The sequence below is a fragment of the Nymphaea colorata genome, chromosome 8 (genome assembly GCF_008831285.2).
Source record: "Nymphaea colorata isolate Beijing-Zhang1983 chromosome 8, ASM883128v2, whole genome shotgun sequence".
In the NCBI taxonomy this organism is placed as follows: Eukaryota; Viridiplantae; Streptophyta; class Magnoliopsida; order Nymphaeales; family Nymphaeaceae; genus Nymphaea; species Nymphaea colorata.
This window is the reverse complement of record NC_045145.1, coordinates 23,015,561-23,031,225: the sequence shown is the minus strand read 5'-3', so window position 1 is coordinate 23,031,225 and position 15,665 is coordinate 23,015,561. Positions and strand designations below refer to the sequence as shown.

The 15,665-nt window shown below is 39.6% G+C and overlaps 1 protein-coding gene across 1 annotated transcript; it reads right to left on the bottom strand.

Moving 5' to 3' along the window:
* Nucleotides 1-6,289: 6,289 nt before the first annotated feature.
* LOC116259489 (U-box domain-containing protein 19-like) lies at nt 6,290-8,657 on the bottom strand. The gene has a single exon (XM_031637343.2). It carries the CDS (start codon nt 8,536-8,538, stop codon nt 6,496-6,498), a length of 2,043 nt encoding a protein of 680 aa, XP_031493203.1. The 5' UTR covers nt 8,539-8,657; the 3' UTR covers nt 6,290-6,495.
* Nucleotides 8,658-15,665: the final 7,008 nt, after the last annotated feature.

Genomic DNA, 15,665 nt, shown 5'->3' with positions numbered 1-15,665 from the left:
ACCGTTGCTGCAGCTACCACCACTACCACCATGCTACAATTACGATTACTTCTCATAATAGATGGAGAATTGAAATAAAAATGGTTATAGTTGGCCGCTCGCATTCTCAAAGAACATGTCTGTTGAGTTTATTTATTTACCAGCTTGAGTATACTATTATTTTATTATCCATGTGTCAATCTGAATGGAATCACTTGTGGAGAGTCATCTCCAACGTGGGGCATATAATATGAACACCATTCCAATTCATCGGACTAAGATGTTTAATAATTTAATATTTGGACAGAACTGCATCTAAATGTTCAGGTTCTGCAACAGTTTCTTGACATTAGAGATGGTTGTAAGAGAGATAACCTTGGCTTGAATTATGGGTTTAGGTCTTTCTGAATCATAGGGATCCTGATTGAAAGATCAACTGCCAACCTCATGATTTCGAGGCAGAATGTTAGCTTGGTATGATTGGTCAGAAGTAACTTTGCTCGAATTGCAAGGTTTTCGTCCTTCCAAGGTTCATCAACATCCCATTTTTCATTGTGTGACCTTCAGATTAACTTGGGTTTTGCTCTCAACCTATTTATGATCATGAAAAAGGCTTCATATACAATTCTTTGTGTGTACTGTCAATTCCCAAAAGTCAGTTCTTCCAGCTACCTGACAGAAATCTAACTGCATATTGAACTAGGTTAATAGCAGAACAGAGTTGCACTTTAAACATGCAACTGCAATAGTTGTCAAGTTGAGGGTGCTATGAGCGGCGACTGGTGACCGCAGCATATCTAAAAGATAGTAGACAAATTGAAGATCACGAAGAAACTTAAGGCTCCTTTAACGCAAAGGGCCGGGCAGATCAGTCATATGCACAATCTGTTCAGCAGGAAGATAGGAAGAGAATGCGCTGCCTATCCCTTACTGAAAAGTTCTTCAATGAAATTCGATGTTCCATTGTGTGCGACATTGCCTTTAGACATTCATCAACCCATGGCAGCGTTTTAGGCAACATAATATGATCATTAATTTTAGTCTGTCAGTATGTGCAATTAATGTAATTGGAAGTCTGTAGATTTAAGGCAGAAGAGACGAGCATCACAAGGTCGTTGATGTAGCCCGTAAGGCATACGTTGTTCATGTTTGAACTATGAACCTCTCATGCATTTGTTACTACAATTAAAACATGCATAAGATCTACTAACATGGTATTCGAAATCTGTACCCTTTATACATCAAAATCATGGACAGTCTGAATCTTCTATGCAGGTTAGTTTGTAATTTGAATCCAGTCCACATGTCGAAGGCATAAATGATTCACATGTCCTCATAAGCCTTTTCTCTTTTGGCATTTTGGAACAATGTCCACATTTTCCCAATGCTTTTGTCCATATTTTTCAATTGCTTTTGCAAACAGTTGAAAGTTTAAAAATGTTGCATACGCATCCCTTCCATTTTTCACAATTTGCTTGATGTCTCAAAAAAGCAAGCAAATATATCTTGGGAATTCTCTTGCCATTTCAAGGGATCTTTAGTTCATTTTCAGTGTACCTCCTTGCATCATCGAATGAATCTAGAACACGCAAATCGCAGGACTGCTAGGAATAATACCCCTTTTCTTTTATTTCGGGAGAATGCTGGGCAAATAGAGAAAGAATGAACAGGCAAGCAAATTTGCACAAAACCAATTTGCAACACTATATTACAATCCTCCAAAAAGTTTCCAATGTGGAGGCCGTGAGCCTCAGTCAGTCTCAGAAAATCTGAATGCCACAGACACAATTATGCACCCTAGAATAGTCCAGAATACAGAAAAAAAGAAGGAGAATCCATTACCTTCTACCCTCAGCTACATCTGAACAGCTGATTACACCGTTCCTTTCTATTAAAACAACTCCCCAGTATGTGTTCCATCTTCGTCCTAGTAGTTAAGCACTTGCAGAGAGTCCCCATTCAGGAACATTTGACTGAGAAAGAAGCTACTGCTAAAATACCTGCAAAGTTCATGCTGGTCTTAGGGTCCCAAAATGAATAAGCATCCCCAGATTCTCCCCTTTTAATCCTGCACATGAGAGAAATTATACATCTGGTCTCATCTGAATTCTTCCTTCCTCGCTACCAACAACTCTAAATTTAAGCCAGACTTCATTCCCTGCAACACATCCTCCTCTCAGTCCAAATACAGATGATGCTGCACATAAGTACACGACGTAAAGAGCTTCGTCTTCTAAACTGAAATATACATATCTTGATGAACAGCCATGTTGCGCAGACACTTCTTCCAAACTACGATGTGAAACGTCAGACTCGACGAGCAGAATTTTTTTCTGGAGAAACTTTGCATAATTCTGGATGTGACATGAGAACTTAATTTTGTTTTTAAAAAATAAGAAAAAATTAATATAAACTTATCGTAAAACTAAAGACTAAGGAACATTTTCAAGCTGTGTCAGCATACGTATCGTTTTCTAAGGAAGCAGATGCAGTGTGTACCAGCCCGGTCCGGATGGCACGTTACCAAATTAACAACAGTTCTTTGATTTTACAGAAAACTGTCCGTACTCTACTTTTAGTATATTTACAAATAAATACCTAATGTTTGAGAAATTACAAATTACTGCTTGTGTTTGTATGAATGAAAAATGTTAAGTTAATATGCTCAAGAAGACTATTTTTCACTTAACAAAAGAGACAATTCATTCAAGTAAGAAATTTCATAAATCACATTGTGATTCAATTTCTCAATGATTTCACATCTCTCGCATTCAATCTCTACATTTTCTTTTTGACTGTCAGACTTTAAAGCAGTTAAAAATAGGCGAGCGGGAAAAGTCCAACAAAAAAGTTGTGGATTGTACGTAAACAACTTACTTTAAAGTATCTTTATTGAGGTAAAGATATTTTTTTCAAATATTTTTAAATATTTTTCATTTACAAAAATACGCGTTATAAAATTTAGCAGTTATTTGTAATTTATCAAGCACTTGATGGTTCTATGTGAATATATGAAAAATGTGAGGAGTCCTTTAAAGTTTCTCTTAATGTTTATCATTGGTGGTATAAGAAGCTGGTAAAAGAATGTGATGTTCATCACATATTCGGTTCAGAAGGGCATGTTCACACATTCAATGCCAATAAACATATATCATTATGTATTTTATGCTAATATATTATAGATATATGTTATATATCTATAAACATTTTTAGTATTTTCTCAATTATATGTTCAAGCTTTTAAAAAACACCCAGAAAATGCTATGGTAAAAGAAAAAAAATTGAGATTCCAGGGAAGCCGTTTGACAACACTAACAAATATGAATCTAATTAAAACATTAGGATCGATTCAAGAAACACTATGTTACAATGTTTTATGAATATGCACTGCTACATTTTTTAAGACTTGCCAAACGACTCAAAAGAATTTGGCATAGACTGACAGATGGCCAATCCTTAGTTCAATTCTCATGAGTGTCAGACCCTTGAGCAAGTTGACACTGCAATTAGTTGAACTTGTTTAGTATTTGCAATTATAACCTCAATTACTCTGGCTCTTTTTTTTAATGAACTATAAGGACCCGTTTGATGGACGGGATATTTCCTGTAGCATTGGAAATAAAATTCAAATTTTTAAAAATTTGTCTTGCCCATTAAACTTGGGTTGAAAAAATTACTGGTGGATTGGTTTTCATAAATTTCTTTTGAAAATTCCGTCCCGACCTAAGGGGTGGAAAAAAAAATTCATTGACGGAAAAAAGTAACCGTTGGGTATCTCAAAGCAATGCTTAATCAAACGATTATGTTTTTTTTTCATATTTTATTCCTATCAAACAAATTTATTTCCAAGAACATGGACCCAAGTCCAGCAAACACAAAGGGGTTTTGGAAATCTGAATTTTGTTTCAATTTCTTCAATTCTTGAAATAAGTTTCTGAAAATTTCTTTCCGATTATATATTTTCAATGCATCAAACGGCCCCAAGGGAGGATACCCCAACAAGCATTGTACCTTAGCCTCTTTTTTTTTTTCAATTTTATAGTATTAAACTTGAAAAAGAAATATCCAAAATGGTCTCTCTTTCTTTTTGGTAGGAGAAAAGGCAATTCAAAACTAAACTAAGTCTCTTGAGAGCGGCAGTAGAATAGAACCCCTTTGTTGCGTGCTTGCTTCATGAAAAATCAAGCTTTTTAACGTACCAAACTCTTAGGAGGCATTTGATGGCTTGAAATGTTGATTTTGGAATGAGAATTCCACAATCAAACTGAAACTGGATTGAAAATTTCAATTCATGTTTCTCTTTGTATTTGATAATCTAGAATTTTGGTTGGAAAGGGGAATTAATCTCATAGAATTCATGAATCGAAGTCTTCATGCCTTGTGCTCCAAAGAGAGAGAGAAAAAAAATTCAAAATACCAGAATCATAATACCAGAATTATAATTGAAGAATCAAAAAATTCTTTGTTTGATAACACAATTCCCATTTCATTAATAATGAAAAAATTCCATAGTTTTGGCTTCATCGAACCCCTCGATTAAAAACAACCAATTCGACATTGACATATAAGCTTTTTTTAGTTCCTTTCCAATCAAGGAGATTGTTATCAACTTGTGATACTTTTTTTTTAGTTCCCATCATAAATTTAAATTATTGAGCTACAGGTATTCGGTACATCACACCACCACTCAAAAGCGACAGAAACCAAACCCTAAATCAAAGGACCTCGCTTGAATGATGGTATGGTGACAAAATAATAATGTGAAAGGAGTGAAGTTGTAAACCCTAGATTAAGCCCCAATGTTGTCATTTTGTGCCTGAGACTTCTCCTATTGGTGTTCTAGAAAAGTTCAGTAGCTGGAGCTCATCCTCAATTAAGAAAAACAAAACAAAAAGTTTTGTGAGGCTTGGAATTGGGATGTCAATGAATTAGATTTGGATCGGACATCCGGCCGAATTGCTTCAAACATGTCAGGCATGGAAAAAAATTTAATATCCGATAAAGAAATCGGATCAGGTTTTGATTTAAGAAATGGCATCCATGCAGATCAGGTTCGGCCTTCAATAATTGGATTCCAATTCGGCTTTGAATTCGGATTCTTCAAATAAATATTCTACCCCAATATGTATAGATTTTGAGAGTTTGATAGGCACCTAAAAGCCGGATTCAAATTTGGATGTGAAAATAAAAATCAGACTCAGAGTGGGTTTGGATTATAAATATAAAAATCGAATTCTAATGTGATATAAACTTTTCTTTGTTCATATTCAAATCGGAGATAAAATGTGAATATGTAAGCACCTAGTCAATCGAATATGGTAAACAATATATCTGATTTGAATCCAATTCATAAAACTTCGGGATAGCGATCGGACAACAGAAAAGTTAGAAAATCTTCCATTCAAATGTCCACAATTATTTTAGACCCAACACCTACCCATACTGGTGTACGAATTTTTCATGTGGCAGTATGATTAATGACTAAAATACCTCCAGTTAGTGAAAAAATAATACTTTTTTTGAGGACTTGAAAAAAGTCGAAAAAAATTGAAAAGATTAAAAGAAACATTTTTCAGGTGCTTCAGCATATCATGATTTAGACTCTTTTCTACATCAGCGAAGGTGAGACCGTTACTGGAAAAACCAGATGCCCAATAGCCTGTAATATGAAATTACAGCCAAATGGTAGGCCTGTAAATGGAAATCCCTTATAGCATAGAACCATGTCATCTTTTTCCTTATGACATTTTCCAACTTGGAGATGGCTTTTGATATCGATCATGTTGATTGGGTCTATGTAATTGCTTTACTCATGTTTCGTCACAATTTCTTTTCCAATATTGAAAGGATCTAAGAACAAGCAATTTGGCGAAATTGGATCTTCAGTTGCCATAATGGAGCAAAGAGACCAACCTGAAGCGCAATTAATCGCCAATTAAGCAAGTTAATGGCAGCATTTGCTAGCATTCAAGTACAATAGCAATACTTAACTGAACTCCGCAATTAACTTGCTATTTAAGAAAGCTACAATTAATTTCCATTGGAAACAACGATTATGGCATGGTCAATAAAATTACCTAACATCATGTTATTCTTCTTCCTAGCTACTGTACTATATGTGAACAATAAAAACTCAGTGATATCAAAAATTTTCTGTCCGGCCAACCGGTGTATAACATAACCGGTCGGACTTATTAAACTTCGAATCAACATTCAAGGGAAAAAAAAAAAATTGTAGAAACAAATTAAACATTCGCATCAAATGCTTGGATCTCTGAATCGTCATCAACTTTGCGACGCTCAACAACTCTTTGTGCATCAAATCGATACCCTTTATTAAAAAACTTTGAAAGAATATTGAATCTTGAGAACAAGTTCACAAGTATATGTATATATACACCTCGAAGTTTTCCTCTAGCTCTAAAAAATTCGAGCTAGAAGAAAAAAAATGGCGCATCCATGTTTCTGTAAAAGTACTCGTATGGATGCATGGGAGACGGAGGAGGCTGAGTTTCCTTACTGTACACGAACAATGTATTCCCCGTGAACGGGACCGTTCTGGTCACCCGAATGCAGGCAGTAGTAATTGTGGAGGATCTTGAGCAGCGAGCTTGCCTTCTTGCTAGCGCGAGAAGTGCCGCTGCTGAGGAGAGTGTAGAGGGAGGCCATGAGAGACGGCGTCTTGCTCAGAGCGGACACGACGTGGTCGCCTCCGTTGATGCAGAGGGACAGCAGAGTGGAGACGCAGAACTCCTTCGCTGCAGGGGAGGCGTAAGAGTGGAGGAAGCTCGCTAGCATTGGTACGATGGACGCTTCCAGGATGGCTTCAGTTCCCTCCGGTTGCTCCGCGAGCCGCGCGATCACCGCCAGGGAGTCGTTCACGAGATCGTTTCTCTCGCTGGACAGGAGGTCGACGAGACAGGGGACGGCTCCAGCGTCCAGCACCTGCTGGTAGTTTTCGGGAAGCAGCAGCAGCGCGAAGATCGCCACCGCGGCGTTCTTCTTCCCCCGGGAGTTGCCGCATTTGAGCAGGTCGACGAGGGCCGGAATCGCGCCGGGCATTTCTCCGATTATTCTCCGGTACTCGTCGATTGACGAGAGGTAGAAGACGGCCGCGGCAGCCGTCTGCCGAGCTTCCATCCTGTAGCCCGACCTGACAACGCGGAGGATCGGTCTCAGGCCGCCTTCCTCCACTATTCTGCTCCTGCAGGTAGCGTGCTTCGAGAGATTCAGAAGTGCGGCCGCGGCGTTCTCTTGAGTGATTGGACTCGTCGAGTAGAGCAGATCGATTAAGGCGGGAATCGCGTCGCCCTCCGCCAATCGTGCTCGATCGACGACGCTGAATTTTGTGAGCAATCGGATCTCGAACGCCGAATTCCCCTTTTCTGCGGGAGTTCCCGTTGTCAATCTGTCAACGAGCACTTCGAATATCATCCGTCTCGCTTCCATGGCTGTAATGCTGCTTTCGAGAGGCGCCGCTCCCGGACTCCGGCGGTGGCCGTCCCCTCCGTTAAACGGAATGCCCTTTAAGCGACAGAATTGCTCTATTAGGCTGCGCAGAACAATGTTAGGGATCAAATTTGATGTCCCGATCTTCTTCCCCGTCTTCGGGCAGGTGAAGTTTCCGGCCTTGAACCATTCGAGGATCGAAGCCCGATCGTAAGTCTGTCCCGTCTCCAGAGTCACGGGGTCCGTCATAAGCTCCAGAGAGATCGGACACCGGAAATCTTCAATGTTCATGAGCGCAACAGCTTCCTTGCTGTCGTCCCTGCGTTCGGCTACGTGGCCCTCCCGCGATCGCTTCGTCGAGTCGAAGAGCACGCACCGGCAGTACAGCAAGAGTCCGATCAAAGCCTCGGTAAGTTCCTTCTCCCGCTCCTTGCCGGAGGCTTTCAACAATTCGAGCTCCTCTTCAAGGAACCGAATCCCTTCATTGCACCGGTCCCAGCTCGTTATCTCCAGGTAATCGAGGATCCGTCGCAGGCAGCCGGAATCCGGCGCTATCTTTCGCTCGAACCCCCTGAACACCGCAGCGACTTCTCTCGCGGCCCAACTGTCGGCAGGATCGACCGTCATCGCCGCTTGCCTCGCCTGCTTCTTCACCAACCAGACGAGCTCCTTCACTTCGGCCTCGATATCCAGCCGACGCATCGGAAGGACGTCGAGCGCAGTAGCGACGTCCCGCGCGAGGATCCGGAGCTCGGTGGCGACGCGCTCGGCGTTCATCAGGAGCCAGAGGCGGCCGCCGCTGCCGGCCGCGGTGGCATACTCTTCAAGAAACCAATCCAACTTCCTGAGCACCAGGTAGAGCTCGGAGAGCGAGAGCGCGCAAGCCGGAGGCGGCCGCTTCTGCGGGTACCGGTCTCGAATATCCTCAAAGAGAGCCAGGAGGACGCCGGCCTGGCGGGCGAGCTCCCGAGCGTTGACGTCCCGCACGTGCCGCCTGGAAGCCCGTCCGGCTATCTCAATCAGCACGGCGAGAAGCGCCGCCGGGTCGGCGTCGTGGCAGGGCGGTGCCCCTTGGAACGCGAAAATCCGGTGCCCGGAATTCGGTGCCATTGAAGATTGCCCGTCTGTTCTCCAACGGTCTTCGAAGAAGGAAAGAGAGAGCGATAGATAGACAGAGAGAGAGAGAGAGAGAGAAACCAGGCGTTGGGAGTTTTTTCCGGTGAGAGGGTCGGTTTGAGGAAGACCGCAGAGGTGGCAACCCATATATAGAAATTTTCGACGGACACGTGGCGGTCGACTCGCCCCTTGGTCGAGCTTCCCCGATGGAGGGGATCCAACGATTCGCATCCGAGGGAAAAGACCTACACGTGTCGCCATCTCTTGTCGCCAACCTCTTGAAACGGACGGACCCGATCTTCCGAGCTCCTTCGAGATCTCAGCCGTCGGATCTCCACCACGTGGCAAATGCATGCACGGGGGGAAGAAGACTCCGGGTTAGTTCGCGTCGACATGCAGGAGTGAGTGAGAGGAAGGTTTGACCCGAACAATTATTTCTTCCTGGCGTCGGCCGTGGACCGAAAATATCGGATCTGGAGGCCCATACCCGTAGGTCCCACTCTTCCCCTCGAACGAATCTCAATCTCATCCCTGGAGAAAACCAACAAAATCTCGTTTTAAATTTGAAAACAAAAAAGACGGAAATTTAACCTTTTAAAATTCCGGAGCACGTTAGGTCCGTAGATCGGATGATATAATAATAATATCGAATGAGAATACAAAGTTCTCAAAATTTGCGATCCTTCGCGGATACCAAGTTCCTTTCTTGGTTTTCGCCGTTTCCAAAACCGTGTCGATTTTATCGCGATATTTTAAGAAACAATCGCCAAAGGTCGCTGTTGAAAATAAAAGGTGGGTGAAGAAAGGCATGTGGTCTTTCTCGCGGTTGGTTGGGTGCGACTTGTTCAGATGGATCAGGAACAAAAGGAAGACGGGATCAAACGTCTTATCCTTTAGATGACGCAAACAGACAAGCTTTGCCGAGCGTTCCAACTTGCCGACTTCAAGGGTTGCATGAACGCAAGGATATGACGTCCACATCTCCCTGCTTTGGTTCTCATCCTAAAAAGCGGCAACCAAATTATTATAAGTGTTTGTATTTTTCTCATCAAATTTGCCGACCTAATTGTGTTTGTCTCAAAAACTATAGTTTCAAAATTTTAAAATTAAATTCATGATTTAATAATTTACACTAAAATATATATAATATATTGATGACCCTTAAGTTTTTAAATTATTCTTAATGAGTCTTTTTAATTCAAAATTTTTAACTCCGCCATTAGCAGAATTTAGTACCATTTAAAACTCATAAATTCAAAAAATCTAGATGCGACTAGAAGCATATTAAGAATCTGGTTTTAGCATAGAAAATGTGGCCCAACTACAGGCCACATTTTGTTGTACTTTCTCTACGCGGTGGCCCTTAGTTGTCCACCCCATGTTTGAGTCACCCTGATGTGTTGGTTCGATATCGCCTGAAAATTTGCCGTGGACGGTCCGCATCGGCCGTACTGGGGGATGGTCGATGAGAACAGAATGTTCACGTCATTATCCAATTTATTAGCTGCATCAACTCTGGCCTCCGAAGCGAGTTGTTTCCCTCATTTAACTGGTTTGCTTTCATCAACTTGATTATTTTTTTTATTTTGTGTCATTAACAACTATCGCAAAAGATGTATTTCAATTCGGTTTTGACAATGAAATGCACTTTCCATCTAACAATCGAATTCATCTTTTGTGATGATTTTTTAGTGACATATAATAATTTTGTCATACAATTTAGTGATCAATGGGATTCAATTTTTCATTACAATTTTATCGGTACACCTATCAGGCATATTCTTTATAATTTCATATTTTTGTCACTTTCATAAGGCAGATTCTAGAAAATTCGAGTAAGAAATTAATTGCTTGAAAATTAAGTGACCAGTCAAATCAATCAACAAGACGGGGCTGGTTGAATATATTAGATATATAGGATTTTTCCTGCTTTCAACTAAATAAGGGTTTCAGACACACACCTGCATTCCCTAACGCAGCATGGACAGCCACAGGATTTCACTTCAAACCAATCAAGACCACCAAACTGGTTGAATGCATGTCTTTTCGGGTGAGCAAGAGAGTCAATCTCACAGCTCGAAGCGAAGCCCGAAGGTCCCTTCATTCCTCCTGCTTCTGGGGTCTTCAGCTGCATCGATGTCAGTGATAAAACGGAACACCCTTCAACTTGAATGTCACGCCTACCGCCTTAAGGCACAAGAGGTTGAATGCATGTCTTTAAATATACTATATATGTAGGACTTTTTTTCCCAACAGAATAAGGGCTTCACATACATAGCCCATTGCAAGCTAGAAGACCAGAGGATTTAGAGAGAGAGAGAGAAAAAGAGAGAGAAATTGGTAAAAACCAGGTCAATAAAAATCAGATCCTTTGATTTTGATTTATTTATTTATTTATTTTTTCAACCTAACTTTATTGATGTGATCTTAAAAAAGAGGTTGGTGTAACATATACTAAGTTGATCATTTGTTAAAACTTTAATGGTGTTTTTATAATAAAAAAAGTGAACAAGCCCCATAGCATAATAATAAAAAAAATCAATATTTTTCATTAAAACAACTTAGATCAAACCATGTTTTATATCTAAATAGTCTTTATAAACATATTCAGATGTTTACATTTTATTTACAAATAGTTTTTTAACAAAAAAATCATTAGGTCTGGTTTTTATGCCTGACGTACGTAGTGTCTAGTTTTTCGCCAATTTTTCATATATATATATATATCCATGAATAATGACTTTAAAGCATACAAGGAATCAGAAAGAGAAATAATAAGCAAAAGTAGAGATTAGATCAGCACCCCAAGATTATTTAACCCAGATATTGAAAAGTAAAACTTGAAAGTCATACATATTCTTATGAAGAAAACATTATTTCTCCTTGTCTAAATATTCCATAAAAAACAACATAGCTAAATATTCCATGAAAAGTCTTTGTGCTAATGAGCTCTCTTCGGCGTTGTTGCATAAAAACACGTCGACTTGCCAAAGAAAGCCTCAACATTTCAAGTTGACTTAGGTCTTTACCTTGTTTATAATGATAACCACAGACACAATTTCATCCCTAATGGAGGGCCATTGCCCCCACAAGAGCTTGAAGTAAAAAGGGGTAGGGGTGAGCTGTAGAAGTGAGTGGTATCACGCAGCACCTGAGATAATTTAAATTATGCAAATTTGTTTGCTGCTTCTTGTTTGTTATAAAATATGCTTTTGTTCAAGTTGATTTTTAAGGAAAAGAATGTCTGATTTTGGTAGTCAAAATTTTTCTTATTATAAAAAGACAAATATACTAGTTTTAGATAATCAAAACTAGATTGCTGAATATATGATTAGAAAGTGCATGAAGTCAGCTATATATGGTGTCTCTGAGAAAGAGAAAGGGAGTGTAACAACCCGACCTACACATAGGCTCGGGCCTTTGGTTCAGCAGATCTCAACTTGCCCTCTAAGGGTTTCGGCTCCAGCCTCAAAAATGGTAGGAACCAGGACAATCATTTCATTAATGACCTCCCTTTATAAACCCTTAAATATCCTTCATAATTTTCGATACAAGACTAAACTTATGGAGTGTTACAGAAAGAGCCTGAGCTACTAGGTTTTTTTATGGCTCAAAACTCATTTCAACATCGAAAAAACTGCCTCATTAATTGGAGGGTCATTAGCTTCATAGGTAATCATAGCGCAACCAGGCGGCAAGGCAGCTCATGGGAAAAGGATATTGATTTCATATTCCCATCACGTGTTTCAGTTTCATATTCAGTCACTATTCTCAAGTTGAAATGTGTAACCATAAGTTTGATCAAGTCTTGAGGCAGCTCTAGAGTAGACTACCATATCAAAGGAGAATTAAATTAAGTTGGGTTTCAGCTCAGGCCGGCCAGGGTTGACCTTATTCGGCTCGATTTAATTTATTTAATAATGATATATATTCTATTATTAAAAAAAATTATTTTATATTAAAAAATATTTTTTTTAACCGGGCTGAACTCGGACTCGATTTTTGGGTGACAGGCCGATGCCCAGGTTAGTTTTAGCTTACACTCAAGCAATGAGGTCTGAGCTGTATTTGATTTTTATTTCTTTTTTGCTTTCATGGTTAATTAATGCCCGTTATTTTTTGTTAGTTGATCTTATTTCAAATGGTTAATCTTAATTTTTAGGAATATTTGTATTTTAAACAAAAACCCATAAGATTATGCTAAAACATCAATTAAGTTCTATAATATGTATAACACGGCCATTATTTCAAAATTTTAGTTTTATTGGGATTATATAGGTTTCTAGAAATCACTATAATTGTTTTATTTAATAAAAACAAAATGGGTGCACGTTCGAGTATGAAAGGGCTATAAACAATGACAGGAGCCAAGCAAAAAGCTAAGCTGGACCCTTATATTTTAACAAGTTGAGTTCAAGACTTCAATTCAATCAATGGCTGGTGGTGCCTGTGGGCTGGTAATAGTCTAGCCATCAGTTTGATTCTTATGAGCGCTACTTTTCTTGAACTCAAACGGCGGCATGCGTGACATTCAAATTAAAGCGTGTATCATAAAACCACTGAGGTCTTGAAGCAATCCTGACTAGTTTAAGCTGGCGTGAGTCATCTGCAACCCGAATCTAGTAAACCGTTTTCAATAATATTACAAATGGTAGATGGTTGAGTCAAGCCCTGCTCAAGCTGATCCAACGAAGCTCGCTTCGGAACCAACTAATTGCTGATGGAGGGAAAATTTTTCATTAAGGCCCGTTTGATGGGCGAGTGAAATGTTGTGGGGAGGGGGAAATCTGTACGGGCGGGTGAAATTTCACCCGCCCGATTGAAAACCCATTAAAGGGAGTGAAATTTCACCCGTTTAACGCAAAAGGGAGCAGGTGAAATTTCACCCGCTCGAGTTTCTTGTTTCGGACTCATTTCACCCCTCTCAACTTCCCTCCGCAGCTCCTCCTCCCTCCTGCCTTCTCACCGTCGCACAGAGGCCTCACCGCTCTGACCGTCGCCGTCGCCTCTCCGCTCCTCAGCTGGTACACTTTCTTCCTTTTTCCCTTTCTCTGTTGTCTTCCATTTCTCTCTTTCTCTATTGCCGTAAGTCGTTCTTCTCTGGCTTCTCACTGGTAGGCCACTGCCACATTTGCCGCTCCTTTCCCTCTGTAACTCTGTTACTGCCCCGTGAGTCTCTCATCAATATCTCTCTCGCTTCTCCTCAAATAGAGATTTGGGCGTTGGATTTGCTGCCCTGTCTCTGTGTCCCTCTTTGCAGGCCTGATGTTTTATGTTTTTTCTCCATAAATATGAACACTTGATGAGAAAAACGTGATTTGCTGCCTTCAAACTTCAAATATTATTTTGCAAATGAAAATTGTTGTGTTAGTTAGTGATCTAGGCAAAATGTTTTTTTAAATCAACCTTGAACATGTAAAGTGGGTAGCCGCAAGAAGCCAAAAATGAGCTAATTCGGAAGCAAAAATGAATTCACAGTAAAAAAAAAAAAAAAAAAAAAAAAAAAAAAAAAAAAAAAGGCTAGGAAGATGACACCAGGTGAGGCTGCTTCAACAAGTTAGCTATGACCATGGAAATGATCTTTTTGGGACCCAAATGATTGGTAAAGGCCAAAAATTCGATACATCACAAGGGTCGGCCTTCTTTTGGAGAAGAAATCATACTTTGATGAAAAGGCAAGGGCAAAGGTAGCTAAATTTGGAGAGGAGAAGACACAAAAAAAACAACATAATTTTTTTTATGAATCAAACATGATTAAATTTACCATGTTTAATTCTTTTTGTGCATCAAACAAGGTTAAATTTACCACGATAAATTCTTCTTGCGCATCAAACAGGGTCTCAGATTGGAAGAGGGAGAAATTTCATCCTGTAAATTTTTTCAGAAAAATTTATGAGAAGAAATTTCATCCTGTAAATTTTTTCAGAAAAATTTACCATGGTAAATTTACCGCGTTAAATTTCACTCACCCATCAAATGGGCCCTAAGGATGACATTTTAAAGCACGCGACAAATTGTATTTTGGCTAATTTAAAAGACAAATATTGTGTGATTTAATCCAGTTTATATGAAAATTGAAAATACAATAGATCTAAGTGGCTAGCCCTATTTGAGTGGCTTTGTTCTTGAAGTGTTCTAGGGATCATGAGAAAGAGAGAGAGAGAGGGAGAGAGAAAATTGGAGAGGTTCCCATTTTATTCAAAGATGGGTCCATATGTGGAAAGATAATGGAGTGATGCTTACATGAGATGTACATAAGTCTTCATATTTTTATTTTTCTTTATTTATTGTATAAAAAAATTGTATTTAAAGTTGAAAAACATAGTGACCACTTGCCTGTTAGGGATCAATATATCACATTTAAATCGGATATCCGACCAATCCAGTATGAAAAGAATCGGATCAGATTCGGATTTAATAAATGGCATCCGCTGGGATTCGGATATACATAAATATCTGATCAGATTTAAATACAGATTTGGATCATATTCATTTTTAGCTAAATATCCAGTATTGAATGATATTAAATTTTGAAAATTGGTAAAATCCGATTCAAAATTTGGATTCGGATTCGGATATAAATATAAAAATTGAATTCGGATCAGATTCGAATTGTGAAATCGGATTTCGCATTTGGATTCAGATTCAGATACGGCTTTTCTTTATTCGAATTCAAATCCGAACATATGAATATTCGAAAAAACGGATATGATTAAGGATATATCTGATTCGAATCTGATCCCTTGACACCCTCCACCCCCAACCATTTTTATAACTGTTCATTTACAATGTGATGCGAACCTACCATCTTATAACACATGGCTGCGTTCCACCACATCATGACTGCGGCCGCCTCGATGCGACCAAACACGTGGACGCATGGCGGCATTTTACATTGACATGGTCACCCACGATTGGCTTGACATGCTTTTCAAGGAAATGTATATCAAGCGGTTGCCCAATGCAATGTGGCATATTTTTGGTGCATTACTTGGAAGGTTAGAGAATCTCATTCTTTTATCACTCCACACGATGTGATCTCCTCATTAGGTTGGTGGGATGAACGGTCTAGATCATCTCTTAATGGTCTTTAAGCGAAAGCCACTTTAGATGACTTTTAT